General features: G+C 33.4%; 2 protein-coding genes across 2 annotated transcripts in view; one reads left to right on the top strand and one right to left on the bottom strand.

Annotated features, from left to right (window-relative positions):
- Nucleotides 1–18,815, bottom strand: part of Mhcl (Myosin heavy chain-like) — a 184,232-nt gene that overhangs the window by 130,868 nt on the left and 34,549 nt on the right. The gene's annotated exons all lie outside the window — the stretch shown is intronic.
- LOC149478798 (uncharacterized) lies at nucleotides 15,736–18,398 on the top strand. The gene is made up of 3 exons (XM_089708941.1): nucleotides 15,736–16,013; nucleotides 17,155–17,399; nucleotides 17,707–18,398. Exons 1-3 carry the CDS (start codon nucleotides 15,851–15,853, stop codon nucleotides 18,163–18,165), a joined length of 867 nt encoding a protein of 288 aa, XP_089565067.1. The 5' UTR covers nucleotides 15,736–15,850; the 3' UTR covers nucleotides 18,166–18,398.

Raw genomic sequence — 18,815 nt, forward strand, 5'->3', positions numbered from 1 at the left:
TATTTTGATTTTACACTATGGTGAAAGTGAAAATATAATTCTAGTAGGTGATTTACCTATGGAAGGAACACAATTTTATGGACAAACTACATCATCAGCATTTCTTCATAAATTTTCAATCCATATTCCTTTTTTAAAAGAAATAAGGATAAGGACATGAAATTTTAAAAGCATAACAATGTTTCTAGTTTTTAAGGAGATACAAATCGACATTCTTTTCACATATTATGTGCGACAACATTCGCAAGCAAACATAGGTGGGTCAACTCATTTCTGAGCGAGATAAGATTACTTGCTCTATTTCAACATCTGATATTTATACACGGCGTAACCCCTTTATCTGTAATCCCAGTAACAATAAAATACAATTAACTTAATAAACTGGACGGCATAGCCGTTCGGCATAGCGTGACTGCCTCTCTCCACATAAAGATATTTGAAATCGTGCAATCGATAAGAACTTATAGCAGTAATCAGTTGTTACCAAATGTGTAACGAAGCTAATATGCATTACTCACCTCTGAAGGCATTGGTTGAGACGATAGTTCACTCCATGGACGTAAAAGAGCGCGTTCGGTATCAGCTTCCTTGGCGGCGAAGCTTACACCATATCTTCTATACAGCGCAAGCTCGTAAAGCCTGCGCCAAGGGATGCCATCAGGTTTCTTCTTCCTAATACTTCCGCGTAGTGACGGTGTACGAACAAATGGATCGGTATGAACACCGTTTTTTGATGCACCACGCCACGGTGGTTTCGTACCATTTATATTATTTTTTCCGTTTAATGTACCCCCCAAGCCTTTGCGAACAAGAGCAACTTTACTATGAGTGGGAGTTTTCTTTTTCTCATCAACACTTCCCGGACTAATTACATCATCTTCATAATTTAAGCCATCCGACTTTACTTCTTCTATAGTCACTGCAGCAGATTTTCGTCCTCGAAAACTGCCTCTCGAAGGAGTTCTAGTGAAAGTGTTTCTCCATTTTTCACCATCCACTTCATCGTATAAAGCTACAACCGTATTGTCGTCCGCATAACGCATGCGAGCTGTTTTCATTAAAGATGCTCTCGTATTTTGCGTAAACAATCTCTCGCCTGGGCTAGTCAATTTTGTATCTTGGCGGGCTTTAAATGTATTTTCTGAATCACTGTCACTATGCCCATCATACGAACTCGTGCTATTGCTAAAACTCTTCGTAAATGACCCATTGCCATTTTTGGCCATACTACCGCCATTTTTAGCAGGATCCTGAATTTCTATTATACAATCATTTCTAAACGATTTTTTCGAGTGTAAACTTGTGTTAGAATCAGATTTTGCAAGAGGGCTGCTGACTTTGTTATCAACACATCCGTGTGCATGCGCTTTGCCAGTGCAATGCTTGTGAATCTTGGCGAGAGCTGCTAACGTTTTGGTTCCATTGGGCGATAATTCATCACCACCTCGCAACGACTGCTCAAAAGGTCCTTGTATGTGAAACATTTTTAATGCCACTGTATTACTTTTCTCACGCGGGCATTTCAATGGACTTCTGGCATTTTGCGAGATCAAAGTTCATTTTCTATCGATCTGATTGATCATGACAGTTCTAGTACACTGCGTAATAATGTATTCATGAAACGGTGTAGATCGGCGGTTAAATATTTAATAAGTCTCATTACTAACTAACGATTTGCTGTTATCGCTCGGTCAGTTCATGAATTTGCGTAAGTTCAAATGTGCAATGTAATTTGTTACGAACATTTGTTATAGGGCAAGGGCTATTGTCGTTATAGTAACGATAATTGAATTAGATTAAAAGCAGTATGCTAAGGTATAAATCCTAATGTTATATGTACCTACAAAATTAGCAATTTCTTGCGCTGTATAGATATGCCCTGTAGCGATAGAATCTATAGAACGATTGACGAGTAACGGTTTTACGCGGCCTGGTGGTTTAAAAAATGAAGCAATAAAATGTTGTAATTCTCATCAGCTTCAGATTAAGGTGACTAAATGTCTGCCTCCGCATTTGCTATGCCACGACGCAAGATACGTAAACACGTTCGCAGTTAAAGTTGCATAATTCATCTTATTTATAATAATAATTCATTACTAGATACGAGATTTTATCCTATTATTAAAGCATTTACTTACGAGGAGCTAATACGTTTACTTCTACGGAATTGAGCACTTTGCATACAATGAAATGTCAATTTAAAGTTTATTTGCGATTGGATATGATCTATAATCTTTGGCTCATCAAGTTATTAGCATATAACATCATACCCCGAGGCAGTTAAACAATGCGTACCTACAATCTACATGCAGGAATCTTTCCCAGTTTGCGCGTTCCATTTTGGAACGAATTTTCTACCTTTTCAGTCGTTCGAGATATTGTTAATTTGGTTATCACATTATCAATATTTGAGCTGTCGTTATCAGTTTTAACTTGCATCTGACCGTGGGAATGAGGCTCCGCTCTCTTACGTATAATTTTCTTTCCACGTAAAAACAAACGATTTTTGCAAACAATATCGGCTAAATAAGGATTTTAAATTGGACAGACATAAAAATATATTTCCGCGTTTCATAAATAACTGAACAAATTTAGAAATACTTAACGTTGGTTTAATAATGCATATTTGAACTGCCTCTATATAGTGGGAGCTATGAATATATTTCAAACGTATAGGAAAAAGAAGTCAAATAGCCTAAATAAGATAACGGACAAAACTGATCCCACAAATTAAAACAAACTCGACAGAACATCCAAAACCACTTAACCGGCAACATTAATCTCCAAAAACTATATTAAAAGCCCGGCACAGTTCATATTTGTGTACGTAAAGTTTATCTAAATGGTTGAACGCTTTTCGTTCACTGGCCGTGTAAATAAAGTCTTAATACATGAACACAGAGTTACTCAACCGAATGCAAATTGGTCTAGCGACATAGATCCCACCTATTCGATAATATTGAAATTGTCATTACACAACGTACCACTGCGTACACACTGTATGAACTTTATTGGAGAGGATAATAACTTAGAACAAACAGTTATTTGTATAGGGAATTACAATGATTCACGTAATGATATACAGAATCATGACCATCAACATTAAGTTATCGCAAGACAAATAGAACGAACGTTATAAAGCAGGGAAATAATAACATTTAAACACAATGATAACAATTTAAAGAAGAACGTAAAAAAGAAACGTGATATAATATAAGCTTATCATGCTAAATTCGAGTTCTTTGATTGAATCGATAAATAAAATGTGGCGCCAATTTCAGATCTTATTTACTCATTCAAATGGTATTCAGATTCACACAGAACAAAATATGCATTCTTCACAACAATATGAAGCCATTTAAACAATGGTAATCGCGCGTTAAAGAATGTACATATATAGTGACCTAAATACTTACCACCTACACTTAATCACTACACCGCATACGCCAAAGCTTCTCATGCATTGTAATTGTCAATTAGTTGTATTATTTACGTTGCATTTAAGCGTAATTAAATTGGGCTACATATAGGATACGTTTGTTTTACTCTTTTTTATTATTATGATAAGAATACCTCTGTTCTTCTATTCTTAAAAAGTTTGACAAAGAGAGAATGACAGAAGAGACAATATAGTATTGTCTCTGACAAAATTTGAATCTGGTAGACTTGCAAAGCATTACTAGACCTTGTTTAACTAAATAATAGTACATGTCTTGATCGTTTATGAAAAATTTCCACAAACATGATCAACTCAGAGGAAACTTGGCGACCAAAGTTTCGAAGGAAATTAACTTCTTTTAACCACATAATGAGCAGCTTAATCACGTCATTCATTAGATAATAACAATTTATGCAGTTAGGAAACATCACATACAGTTAAAATATAACTTGTAACCAATACAACCCGTTTTCAGACTCAGCAGGCAAGTGGTTGACTTGGACAAGTTTCGTTTTGTCAATTGCCGTTCGGTAAATTGTTAATGGATAATTTTATTAATGATTTTCTTAAGCCATATTGATGATCTCGAGAGCCAAGCGCACTCAAACCAACCATTAGTTAACGTTATGTTCTGTACTTCGATTATTTATTCAAATTAATTTAAACTATTTGGTATTACGTTAATCAAATATCATAACGTGAATTTTACTAACTTTAAGGCAAGTGTTTACAATTAAAGAAACTCTGAAGTGATTTTTCAATGCTTGGATAAAACTTATCCGTCCAATAAAGTATTACACGATAATATTAAAATGTCACGTAAACTGTCAAATACGGGCAATTAGAACACGTTTTTAAAATGGTAGTTTTATACATTAATCGACGAATAAATTTTATCCAAGCATTGAAAAATCGGCCCTAAATTAAACAAAAAAACCGGCCAAGTGCGAGTCGGGCTCGCGCACAAAGGGTTCCGTAGCAGCAAATATAATAAATTACAGTTAAATCAACCTATCTCAAAAACTATAAGAGATACTTTGATCAAACCAAAAATCGTTGAAAGAGTTAATTAGCATGCATCACCTCTATTTTTTTTAGAATTTTATACCCCGTAGTTATAAAAATAGAGGGGGGGGGACATACTTTTTACGACTTTGAGAGCTGATATCTCAAAAACCGTTCACTTTAAGAAAAATGTTTTTTAGAAAACTTTATATCATTTTAAAAGACCTTTCCATTGATACCCCACACGGGTATGTACATCGAAAAAAAAAATTTCATCCCTCAGTTACATGTATGGGGGGCCCCACCCCCAATTCTTTTTTTTACTATTTAGTGTCATATTTTTGTAGCGGTTCATACAACACATATTCCCATCAAATTTCATCACTGTAGTACTTATAGTTTCCGAGTAAATCGGCTGTGACAGACGGACAGACGGACAGACGGACAGACGGACATGACGAAACTATAAGGGTTCCGTTTTTGCCATTTTGGCTACGGAACCCTAAAAATACGCTTTGACGATTGCAGAGTCTCCAATGTTAATATCCTAATGTTTTGGAACTCCGGTTAAAATGGTCTTAAACATGTTCTATAAAACTATACAATAATAGATACAATAAATAATACGTTTACAATATTATTTACATAAGATGTACAAACACAAACCACAATGTATTGAAACGTAAGCCCGTGAGGTGACACCCGATGCGCCAAAACGCAAGATCAAGGTGACCGTCACCGCTTGATAATGATAATAATTATGTAATTAATTAATCACTTCATTACGAAGAGACTATGTTATCTTATGATGCTGTTTTCGTCACGAATACGGTACATTATCACTCACTTGATATTGTTACTGATATTTTCAGGCTCACTAGAATAACTAACCTACTGCTAATTGGGCTCTGTTTCTAATGTTAGCGATTTTTAAAACTCTTACCCTAAATTTAAAGAGATTTTTATCCAAAACAACATATATTGCAAATGTAACAATACATATAGAATTTTTCGTCCAAAGCAAAGAACCAATATAACTAAAAAAATATGTATAAGGTATAACCTAAGATAATTAGCGTATATCGATACTGCCGGTTTTTCACATATTACTGTTTCATTCGTGCAAAATTTATTATGTAAATTATCCTTGCTAGTACTTTGATATATAAGAACATATTCTCATACCTACGGAAATATCAACGTGCCAATTTTCCACCAAAATTTTCAGTGACTTGCCGATAAACATAATAAGAAGTATTAACAGTATTAACACCAATTATTTCTTGTTAATGTTCTTTTAATAGTTATTGTTATGTGCAAAAAGATAAGCTTTTCTCGAAACTAAGAAAATATTGCTGTAAAAACACTAAATTTAGAGGACAGGTGTAGGACCTTCGGCGGACACGTTTTGTACAGAATAAAAATAACATTTGGATAATATATTCAACGGTCGACATCGGAATATATTACTTAAGGATAATTAATATTTAATTATTATTTATTTTATTTTGAAACAATTTTACGATCAAATAACATACAGGTACCTATAGAGTGGCTTTTAACCAAACATTTAATAATGAATATTCAAATCGTATAATTAAAAATCTAGTTTATTGAAAAAATATTAAATTTACAAATGTATATTATAACAATAAGACACTACACTACTAGATTATCTAATCGAATGTATCTACATTCTACAACAACAACACAATCGGTTAAAATAAATAATTCAAAACACGACAAAATTAACGAGTAAGCATCAAAATAAATTATGTGTTGACACGATTTAGCCCCGGCTAAGAGTGCACTGTGACTAAAAGGATCACTTTCCTATTTTTAGTTTCTTTTATTTCAGTTTCTTGGTATTATCAATTAGTGGAAATATTCTATAAGGGATTGGCTTCATTTTATAACGGATATGAAATAAGTCCAGAGTTTGAAATTTCTCCCCTTTTAATAAGTTGTGAATCACAAAATTTTACACAGTGACTGAGCGTAGTCAAATTTATTCTGCAATTGCAACTGTAAGGAACATAAATGGCATTGCAATTCTTTCCGATCTTGTAAATAGATCTACCTACATTTACATTTAATTTGTTTAATATTAAAAAACTTTAGTAAGTATACAAAAGGAGTGACAATAAAAAAAATCCCTAATCTTATTGTAAAACTATATCAAAGTGATAATGATAGGTATTATTCGCTGCACATGCTATAATTTGCTTTACAAACCAAAGACAATTTATTATGTTACATACATATATGAATAAATAATTATTGTTATACCTAATATTATACGATTATACGTTTATCATTCACGTCCTATGTGTCAGAAACTTATTAGTGCTCTATTAAAATTAACTAAATTGTTTTATAATAGGTACCTATCTCGAAGCATTTTGCAGTGAATACATAGATTATAAAACTCGATAATTATGCAAAATCGCAATCCGTTTTACGCAAAACATTATTAGACTAACCTATATAACATAATGGTGGTATAAATCGAATCAATTATATTATTACACTGTCAGTATTGCGAAAATAATGCAAACATCAATCAATCTGAAATGTCAACGATTGTTATTCGTTTGTCTTACGAGTACAGTTAAATTATTTAACCAATTGATAGAGCTATTGTCTAGATATGTAAGTCGCTAGCTAACAGCTAGTTACTCCTAACAGTCCTGGTAGTGATAAAGTAGATTATAGATAATTGGTAGTGTTATTTCAACTTTTGCCATGTTTGTAGTTTCAATTTCCAATGCAATTGATTGAAAATTCAAGCAAAAGTGCAGAAAATTTTGCAGCTTATATTAATTTGCTTTATGGAATCGAAATGGTCTATGTTAGCAGACAAAATAAAAAATACATCGTTTCATACATGAACAAGATCCGCTATCCCCAAAAGGCACCAATCCAATAAGGTTTAACAGGTAAAAAGTTTAAAAGATATTGTAATCATTAAAAAACATCACCTAAAAGCAATAAAACCCACACTTCCACGGAACTTAATCCTCAAAAATACCCTATACCTACCTACAATTCTAAGAAACGGCCGATGCGAGATGTAGTATATTAATATTCTAGCCAAGTGCGAACTCGTGATGTCCAAGACAATACTTTTCAAAGCCCAAGAGGCACAACAGGCTATGGATATAGTAATTTACATTAAAACAGCATCGGTTGGCACGATCGACGTGACCAATCGAACACAAGGCGGTGTTGACAATAATAAACGGCTCGGAACACTGGAGCAAGGAAATGAGCTGAAAACAGAGTTTGAACATAATTATACGAGACCACGACTAAAGTTACTAAGTGGTCAAGAAACTGTAAATGTTGAAGGTATACCTAAGAATGATCCTAAGGTGCAAACAGAAATTTGTGAAATAAACCACTTAAATCGTTCTAAAAATCACGCGTTGGACAAAATTGCAAAGAATAGATATTTAATTTGCATTCATATTGCAATAAGAAAATCTTCAGCTAATATTAAACTTAAAGCAATAATGCACTAGGACTAGGTCATTATTTATGCAAGCACGGTATGCAATAAGGAAAATGCATTAGCCTTATAAGATTCTGAAGCTAAGATAAAACTCACAAAATCCGCATTCACTAAGAAGAATAAACAGAGTTAACACTTATGTTAATAAGAACTATGAAAACAAAGGGCGTTCAATCAAGCCACGTAAATATTTAGTTTGAATCAACGATGCGCGATGGAAAGTGATTTCTTTTGCTTACATTATCGACGTGAAATATCAAAATATTATTTAGATATCAGCAGAAAGTGAAAACAATGCGCCCCCGCACTGCCCACTCTTGTTTTTAAACTCTGACACATCATGTGGTTCAGGGCTTCATATGTATTATGCTTATTGTAATCGAATGAATACTGATTTGCGAATGAATTTTATTCTACATCTTTAGTCTATTGAACTAGTTGATTCAACAGTCTTTACTTATTAGATATAGCGTTAAACTAACTCTGGTAGAAATTATTGATAATCAGAATTGAAATTTTTGCCCAATAGGTACTAATTGAAATATTTATAATTATAAAACATTACCTATCACAAACTGTGTTATTCAAGAACGAATTTTATTAATATTAACACTCATAATTAACATTGATGTAAAATATATTCAATCTGTTTAATTATTATTAAAATACCAAGAATTATATAAGACTAACAGTGCATTAAACCTGAACATTACTGTATGATGTAATTTCCAAAACAAGTAGAGGACACCTCAGTTAAAATTAAACATGCGATAGTTAAGCGTAGGTTGCTTTTGAGTTCAGTGAAATTTAAGTAAACAGACCTAAAAAACCTTATCTAAGTAGCTTGCTATTTACTCGTTTTAGTGCCGCAATAGGTATAACGACTGTTTAATAAAACATATTGGAAATCATTAAACATCAATAAGCTTTAGCAAACGACCTTTGAGAATTGCATGCAACATACATCAAATGGAAGACATTAATAATAATTAATCACTTATTTATTTGTTTGCATAATTAAAAACTGCTTAATATCGAGCGTAATTGTATTTGCGAACCGCAAATTACATTGTCATTAGGATGTAAAAGAATTAAGGTTAATTTTTGCATGACTAGATTCACGCCAGCGGCTTCGTCCGCGTTTTTTCAAAGAAAAACCCACATAGTTAGCGTTCCTGTGGAATTGCCGGGATAAAAAGTAGCCTATGTTTATTCTGGGTCTTCTGCTACCTACATACCAAATTTAATCGTAATCGGTTGAGTAGTATTTGCGTGAAAGGGTAACAAACATCCATCCATCCACACAAATAGGATTATTGACATTTCACATCGTCAACCTTAAGAAAGCATGTCCTACCGGATTACCGCAACCCTTTCAAAACTGGGATAATATGTAAATGCCTACATAAAAATGTATTATTCAGAGTGCATATGCATTTGTATGCGTTCCCTTTGGCTTCCTCAGTCAATCTCGGCGCGGTTACGAAAATAGTTCGCCGGCGCATCGGTTAATTCCAATCCCTTTTATAGATGCACAATTATGGATTGGAGATTCCTGGACTGGATTCCAGTGCACTAATGCTATTGATTTTAAGTGTTCGTGACACAAATGCTTCGCCATTGTCTCGTTTACATGGGTGTGCGAAATTTTAATGTGCGTGGTTTTCATACGGAAGCTGAGGGCTTTGTGCTATTTGTGACCGTATCGGGTTCATTTGGGTTATGGTTTTGGTCACGGTTTAAAATACGTCTTTAACTTTTTAAATTTTTGCGATACCTACTTAACTATGTGGATATTTTCTCATTAAAATCTTATTCGATATTAAAATGATTTCAAGTTGGTTGAAGATAATAATTTCTAGGAACGTGATATCAAACCTAGCCCCATAATTAATTGTTATCAAGGAAAGCACAATGTTTAGAGTATATATTATAAAATTAACTATTGATACATACATATACACTATACAACTTTGTTTATGTTATGTGATCTGCACATAATTTAGGTTTTTCCATTTCTTTGCGTCAGTCTTAAACATTATAATAGGCAATAAAAAATAAAAATACTTAATATGATAAACAACACAATTCAAAAACTTGTTCTTCATTTTTCCCATAATTCTAGAATTTTAAAGATATAAAATAGATTTTTTTTACGATGTGATTGATTATAATGTAAACTCAAAGATCAAGTTCTAGGATCAGATAATAACCTATCATATTACCTAACAAATTTGACAAGCTAGCAACTATTTATCGCTCATGTAAGATATATTTTAAAATACCATAAAAACTAGAAAAAAAAATTACAATCGGAATGTTGCTACTATCACCCTACCTACCCTACCTATAATATAATATCAATGAGGTACTTTCTGGCCCAAAAGCCCAGCTACCAAAAGCTGTCAAACTTGACGGACTCTAATCGCCGATCTACACCGAATAATTAAACCACGCTTGCAACTCACTAAACTTCACTAGCACTCACATGTATCGATTCTAATATCGATATTTTTTATCGATGTTTTTTTATTCGATATCGACTCGCGAGTGTGCGCGTGCGGTTAGGGCGCGGCGCGGTTTTCAACTGTTTAGCATCGACAGAGTGTTTACTGTTTACGAGCAATAAGTTTGAAGGTGTGCGGCCTTTTCTAATCACTGTGACAATATTGCGTGGAGATATTGCAATATCATAGGCTTCCTTACGCATATATTTTTCACAGCCTTGACAATTAAAAAGTGCGTATATTATGTCTAGCTTGGCATAACATGTCTTTCAATTACTAAATGATCGGGCTATCATAATTCCGTTATAATAAAAAAATGAACGGCGAAACATAATTTTTCATTGGCTAATAATAATTGGCGTAATAAAAAGTATTATTAAATTAGTATTTATTTGAACTTAAGAAGAGAAAAAATACACCTTTTTTGGTTGTACATACCACATGGTAAACGTTGTTAGGAACCCAGAAAATGTGACTTTTTATACACAATTGGCAGCCCATTAATTAGCTAACTATGGCTAGGTCAGAAATAATTGCTATAAAACCTTACAACGGTTACGGTATCATCAGCTTAGGGTAACGAAGTACGACTACTTCCATTCCAACAAAATAAAACAATTTTTTCTAACATTTGTAAACTCTATTATTTATTGATATAAACATTTATTTTTCAAACAAATCTTGTAGACAGAAAAGAATTGATTGTAAATATATTGGCCATGCGTTAAAGTGGATATACTCAATATAAAAAGTTGTATCAACAGCAAGGCATGTGCTATACATATTTACATGTGTCTGTCAACTGTGTCTGTCTGGAAATTCAGGGCAAAGCTGGTCATTTCCAAACTACGCACAAACAGAAAGACGTACGTTTGTTTGCGCATAATGCGCATTCTAAAAAACGAATTCAGAAGCTCTTTATGGACAATTTAATTATATACGAAAGGTTAAACCTAACCCATGACTAAGCAACAGCTGTTCATATAAAGTGCAAAGAAGACAGCTCAATAAAACAATTGGAAGATGTCAATCGTACACTCGAGACTGGCTGAACTTGGGCTGAACGGTAGACAATACAATGACATCACCATTTAATATCTATTAACAGGAGCATCAACAATTTCACCCATCTTTATTTCATTATTTGGATGGGGCAGCTTGGGACAATTGATATTGTACATTAACTACGGAACCCAGAAACGAAGGGTTATGCAATTTGTAATACATTAAAAATGGACAAGGAAGAAGACAGGAAGCCAATTATACGAATGGTTACGCATTACACACACCATTGAGTAGCACCCCCGTTTTTACGACTCCACGATTTGCTGGAACACATGTATCATGTTACAATTTCATATGAAACCTTTTAACGTAATAGCATCTACATATTTGTAGGTATTCAGAAGAAAATAAGAACAGAGTTGGACAATGTCTTGTAAGAAATATACTATAATAAGTGGGAAACAAAGATAATGTTAAGGTGTTTTTTTAGTAATCGCATATAATATTCTTCATACCGCGAATCGGCGAAAGTGAGGGAGGGAGCAACAACAGATATTCACAGAATATAGTTTATAATAAATTTAATCAAAATTAGTAAAGCGTCGATGTATCTATACCATACCTACTCACTTACAAACATAATAGTGTCGCAAACTCTACAGTAAGTAGTAACCTACATAAAAAAACCGTGTGCAATTTTATGAATCGGGATCTTGCATTTTTTTTAAACAATCAGTACACCATGATTGAATACTAAGGAAAAATCCGAAACCCCATTACAGGATAGTAACGATCCAACATACGTGTAAGCAAGGAAATATTCTTCGAAAAACGTAGCATTAAAACTATTACGTAAAATATATTCGGTAACACATAAATATCAATAACAAAGCGCCCGTGGCATACCAGAATAACATCAAAAGCGGAATAATATAATGCAGGGCATTTTATCTTCAAAGGTTAAACCGGTGCATAGCTTGTTCTCATTAGTCAAGACTCGAGAGTAGGTAATGTAAAGTATTTTGTTAATAACAAACGTTTGTTCGTGGTTTATACTTAATAAATATATCGGATAAGAGCAAGTCGATCAATTAATTATTTATGAAACTGAAAGTGAAATGATTTATTATCACTATCACTACATAGTATAAAACAAAAACAAAGTCGCTTTCTCTGTCCCTATGTCCCTTTGTATATGCTTTGTATGCTTAAAAATCTTTCAAACTACGCAACGGATTTTGATGCGGTTTTTTCCAATAGTTAGAGTGATTCAAGAAGGTTTTAGTATATAATTTATTAGGTTTTAGACAAAGCGGGCGAAGCCGCGGCCCGCGGGCGGTAAGCTCATTAGATAAGCTCATTAGGCAGAGATGGAATTTCTTTGCTCAACTAACAAATATTCCACAACACCGAGCTGCACCAGATGGTGAAAATGTTTAAAAAAATCCTTGATTAAGTATAATATAAAATATAACTTCTACATAAGTAAAAGCTAAGAAAAACTTATATTAATGAAGAATGTTACTAGGTATGCCAAATCCCTTGAAATTGTGTCTCAGTAAAGCCTGTATGTACACAAATACACTAGTTTTTGTCGTATTCAAAAATACCAAGTAAGTAGTTTTGATTTTATACGCATTCAAAGTTTCGAAAAATATCGAGTCCCGCTAATAGTCACGTGACCGCTTGTGACGTCACGTCACAACGCGCCGCGCGGCCGCGCCCCCGCGCTTAGTACCTATCAAGTCGGCAGCGCTGTAGTAGGTGTTATAGCTTGCGCAGTATTTTGATGGGTTTTCGTCCGCGAATTTCGTTAATAGTCCAATAATAGTAATTATTATTCGTTTAATAAAATAACAGTCATGCCAAAGTTTCATCTTTATTTAATAGTTTCTCAAAATATTCTATACGATTGCGTTTTTGCACTGCTGATCTCTGAGGTTTATCTTCATTTTCCTGCTGACATTTGAATTTGTGTGGAACTATACCCTGTTTTTGTTTAATTCTTCCCCCGACCAACTTATATTTTAGTATAGTTCTCCATATCATTCTCAACTTAAAACAAGAAAAAATCTTACTAGCCATCTACCTATACTAGCCCATACGAGCAGAGCAGAAGCACAGTCTAGTACATATATTAAAACTTGTAGGTATAGAAAACAAAGGATAACGCAAAACAGCTGCAATGTTCTCAAAATATTTTTTATTTTATTTGATTTTATTTTCTTTATTGGAAAACATACAGAGACAAAGACAGAGATAAGATATAAAACAAAAAAAATCTTATTAACTAAAAATACATGAAAATGCCTCCTTATAGTGTTTTCACTGTGAACATATACATAATATTATTTTTGCCAACACCCAGCAGTAGGAGAGACAAGGAATAAACCACAAAAGACAATCGTTGATTAATATTTTCATGCGTACATAAAGACGGAGGTAAATAGGTCTACGTATTTGCAAAATCTTTACATATTTTATACTTTACATTATTCTTATATGTTCAATAGCAATTTTTTTACATTCATTTTGTAAGACGAAGAGGAACAAGAAAACATATCAAGATCATTCATATAGGTATTATAAAAACTAGACATTCTGTGAAGAGGCACACGAAGACCCATATTGGTTCTGGCGGTAGGTAGGTATATGAAATAAGTCTTTTGAGCGTGTTGATCTGGATGGGATGCGATAATTTATTAAGCTAAGAAGTTCTGAACAGGCTATTTCTCCTACGCAGATTTGTAATATGTTATTATAATATGTAGTACCACAGACTAATAATAATATACTACGTATACATAATACAAGTAGTACTATGTAAGAACACGGAAAATTCTGACACCAAAGGTTTTAGGTACACCTCTGACCATTTTTTGTTTACGTCCTTTGCAACTATAAAAAACAACTTATCCGGCGAATTGCTAGTTGTATTTTTACATTTAGGAACAACACATGATTTTCTGGTATTTGGATTGGACATTTTTAAAAGTATTTAATTATAATTTCGACGGCAAGGGCGCGCGATCGCTAGCGGACTGAGTGAGCCAGATTGAGCCGTGAGCGTGTTGTGGTGTGACGTCACACCATCACCGGGCGTTTACAACTTGTTTTACTTCTAAATCGGAAACTAATTGACGTATCGAAGTAATTTTTTCACTAGTATTTTTTATTTTTGACAGAGAATATGGAGTGCTAATAATCAAAATTAGTGAACATTCTCCATTATCACGTTCCTATTAAGTTGTGCCTTCGGTTAAAATTTTATAAAAAAAAAATCACTCGAAAGCTCTTCATTTACCAGGGAATGAAGGGCTATTGCGAAATTCCCTGTGTTGGGTTTTATACGAGTATCCTATTCCAGTAAATACCACTAGTAAAACTTATAAGAAAATCTCCATTTAAATTTTAATTAAAATAAAAAAAATATCAATATATTAAATTAATATTTTAATACGTAATGTTCAATTGCTTACTGAGTTTCTCAAGGTAAGTACCTATTTTGTGACAAGTTCTACATAGTTACATACTTTTAAGAGTTTGAAATTAATTTTTAAGTACATAGGTACATAATTATATTTGAATATAGATACATCCATAAATCAGGATAAAAAGAAAGCTTATCTTTTCTCTTAGGACCTTCGCCAAACAAACTTTCTAGGCTGAAATTTTAAAACATAAGCCTTTACTATCACATCGCACTGATAAGTGATAACGTTCCCAAGCTTTGAGATAGTATCACAAATTTCCAGTAGGTACTGGATATAAAAGTCTGATAAAAAAAATTTACAGCATACACCGTGAGATTTTACGACGCTTAAACACATATGTACTAGTTGCTAAAAGCAGTGATCCCAATATTTAAGCAGCAATTAATAAAAACAAACTATTTTTTTAAGTTTATCGGAACCTTCCATTTTATATTTGTTGCTGAATTGATAATTCTTACTAATATTGTAAAAGCGAAAGAGTGTTTGCTTTTTTTAATACTGCGTCGCAATGGAGCGATTTGCGACGTGAAAGAAAGACAAATAAACGCATTCGCATAAATTATAGCCTAATTCATTAAATTTACCGCCATCTAGCGGCAAAGTGACAAGTTTTATAAGTTGTGCTAGCGACCTCTATTGGGGAGTAGAAAATGAAACAGAATGCTACAAGTAATTTGTAGATGGCGCTAAAACAAATATACCTACAATGCGGAATAAAACGATACGTGTATTTATAACTGGCCAATGAGGAACCAGTATTGTGAATGTAAAGATTGCGGTCGTGACGTCGTGCTGCGCAGCGCGACGAATTTCGCCCGTGATAGGTGGCAGACATTTTGTTTTGACGACGCAACGCAAACGAAAGCATATTTTATTTATCCACGAAATGCCATTAAACGCCGTAGGATGGACTTCTGAAGAAGACGAAGCGCTTGTTGAATTAGTGCAGCCTCATGCGATTCTCTACAATCTCCTTGACCCTTCCAGAAAAAACATTTTGGCCCGTGCATCAACTTGGCAGGAAATAGCTCAAGCATTATTGAAACCAGGTAAGGTCATAACCGATTGGTTTATGTTGTGCTGCGTACCGCAACTGCACAGTTAGATGAAAAATTCTCATATTTATTGTTTACGTTTAAGTCAGATCAGCTGGATAGCCTTAGATTAAGGATTGGTCTCCGCGCGCACGCTACGACTAGATGCCGCCGGCGTACTTGAAAAATGCGGCAACTAATAGTACGCCGAATTCGGCGTACCCAAGCCAGTCGTGACACAAGCATTGTGTGGAGAGGGCGAACCGATAGTTTATAAAGATTTTGAACAAAATCTGAAGTAAAATGCCTATTTGTGCCATAAAACTATTTAAAAATAATACAACAAAAAATAAGAAAGACACTGGGATCACGTACCATCACTAAGTTCGTATTATTCGAAATTTCTCCTTTACTTCGAAATTTTTTTCTACGAAAATACGACGCCATTCAGTGTTGCCGTACTGCATATCCAAAAAAATACACGTGGTTGAGGAAATCTTTTAGCAATAATTTGAACTTTTTTTTTCAATACTATTACTAATACATATAAAAGAGTATAATAACAATAATTTATTTCTGTTTAACCATGTTTAACTGACTCATATAATATGTTATTTTTTTTATTTCCGCTTTTTTACTTTTAAACAACCTTTGTGACTATAGTATAGTAGCGTCGCAAGTGGATTTGAGTCATGCGACTCAAATCGTTCATGGATTCGATTCCCGGCCAGGTCAGGATGAAAAAAAATATTTTTCAAACTTCTTTCCAAGATGGCAGATTTCCCATTTATGAGGTAAAATTTATGTAGCTGGCAGCCCAATTCTTCACACACACTAGCGTCTTTACAAATTGCCTAACACACACTACAGAAATGAGTTGCCGCACTCACAGAGCTATTGTTTTTAGGTGGGGCGCTATCTAGTCGTAGCGCGCGCGCGGAGACCAATCCTTAATCTAAGTGGATAGCTTTATTTTTATGGTAGTTTTAGATTGTATTAAACTTTCTTTTCTTATTAAGATAATGAACTTGTTAATGAGTTATATTTAAATATGAATCTTTTTGCATTACGTAAAGATAAGACGATGTGAATGAATTTTAACAATATTTTTCTTGCATTTTAACCAGTGACAATAATCTATTTTCGTACATTCCAGTGGAGGAGTGCAAAAAGCGTTGGCGAGGCCTCCGTGATGGGTACATGAGGAGCAAACGTGTTGGTACTGTGCACAAGACAAAAGCGAGTATTTTTGAGAAGCTGCAATTCCTTGACGGGGTATCAGTTGATGGTGTCGATGTTAATGATGAATCGCTAGAAGACGATGAAACGAACGATAAGTTCAATGATAATGTGATGTTCACTGAACAACAGGTCATTACTGATAACCAGGAATATTATGAGGTATGTTGACATATTATTTTATTGCCCACATTGTGAATTTAGACACATTTTTGTTGGATAAAAGATTGGATAAATGCACTTAATTATTTAAATTTTAATTATATATAAGATTGTGGGCTTATGGTGCACAGAAAAACTTGAATGAGTTTATGATTGCATCAATGTAAATTAGATCATAAGAATTAATATTATGTTAAATAAAATAAATAAATAAAAATATTTGTATGATATTTTATTTTACATATAAATATGAGCTCATTTTCAGAGGTAAATGTTATTTCTCAATAGTATCTAATTGCTATTTCAGATCACAATAGTTGATGGACCCAAGGAAGAAACAGAGAATAAGCAAATCTTAAAAATCATGCCGAAAAATGAAAAATTGTCACAAATACTGCTAGAGGAGAACTTGGAACCTCCAAAGAAAATAGGAAGAAAAAATGCAGGAAGAAAGAAGTCTTTACCGATGCCTAGGAACACCACACCTATTAAAATATTACCTAAACCTATATTATTAAATGAACCTAGAATAGTGAAATATGTTGAAGAACCAAAAACGCCAGAACAAAGATCGCAAGTTATAGATAAACTTATAGAAAAAATACTCAAAGAAAATACAAATGAAATAGACGTTTTCTTCAGAAGTATGGCAGCTAGTGTTAAAAAATTACAACCTAATTTAATACCTAAGGTGAAAATGGAAGTTTGTAATGTTATCGCTAAATATGAAATGCAAAGTTTTGATAAGCAATCGCAGAATAATTGATTATTTTATACAAATGTTAATACATTATGTATAGCTAGAGTAACATATAATATTGAAGAATCGGCCTTTTAAACGCATATTGTTATTTATATTGATTAATTTTATGACAAAAAGAAGCCACTATGTTCTTCCAAATGAAAAAATTTGTTGGATATGATAGAATGGGTTGTATCAAATTATTTAAGAGATTATAAAAATCTTTTGTTATCATTAAATGATATTTTAAAGTTTAATTTGTATTACTTATCACAGTTTTATGAGAACTTACATATGTTTCACATTATTTATAGCATCACTATAGGAATTTCTGTCTCTCTTCGTTGTATTCCGATCATAAATTTTTAATAACTATAAAATTATTGACTATACATAACAAAGCAAAGCATACATCTTCTTTCTTATATATAAAAATGAATCGCAAAATGTGTTGGTAAGCGCATAACTCGAGAACGGCTGATCCGATTTCGATAATTCTTTTTTTATTATATTCCTTGAAGTACGAGGATGGTTCTTATGTAGAAAAAACGTAAATATTATGTACCACGGGCGAAGCCGGGGTGGACCGCTAGTAATATATAATCCCATTTTCAAGGTAAACCCTAGAGACTTTATTGTATGAAGATTTCATATTGATTTAGATCATATGAACA

Source organism: Colias philodice, chromosome 21 (assembly GCF_061535455.1).
Source record: "Colias philodice isolate Cphi_HAF_F1 chromosome 21, ilColPhil1 Martin Lab GWU primary, whole genome shotgun sequence".
NCBI classification, from domain to species: domain Eukaryota; kingdom Metazoa; phylum Arthropoda; class Insecta; order Lepidoptera; family Pieridae; genus Colias; species Colias philodice.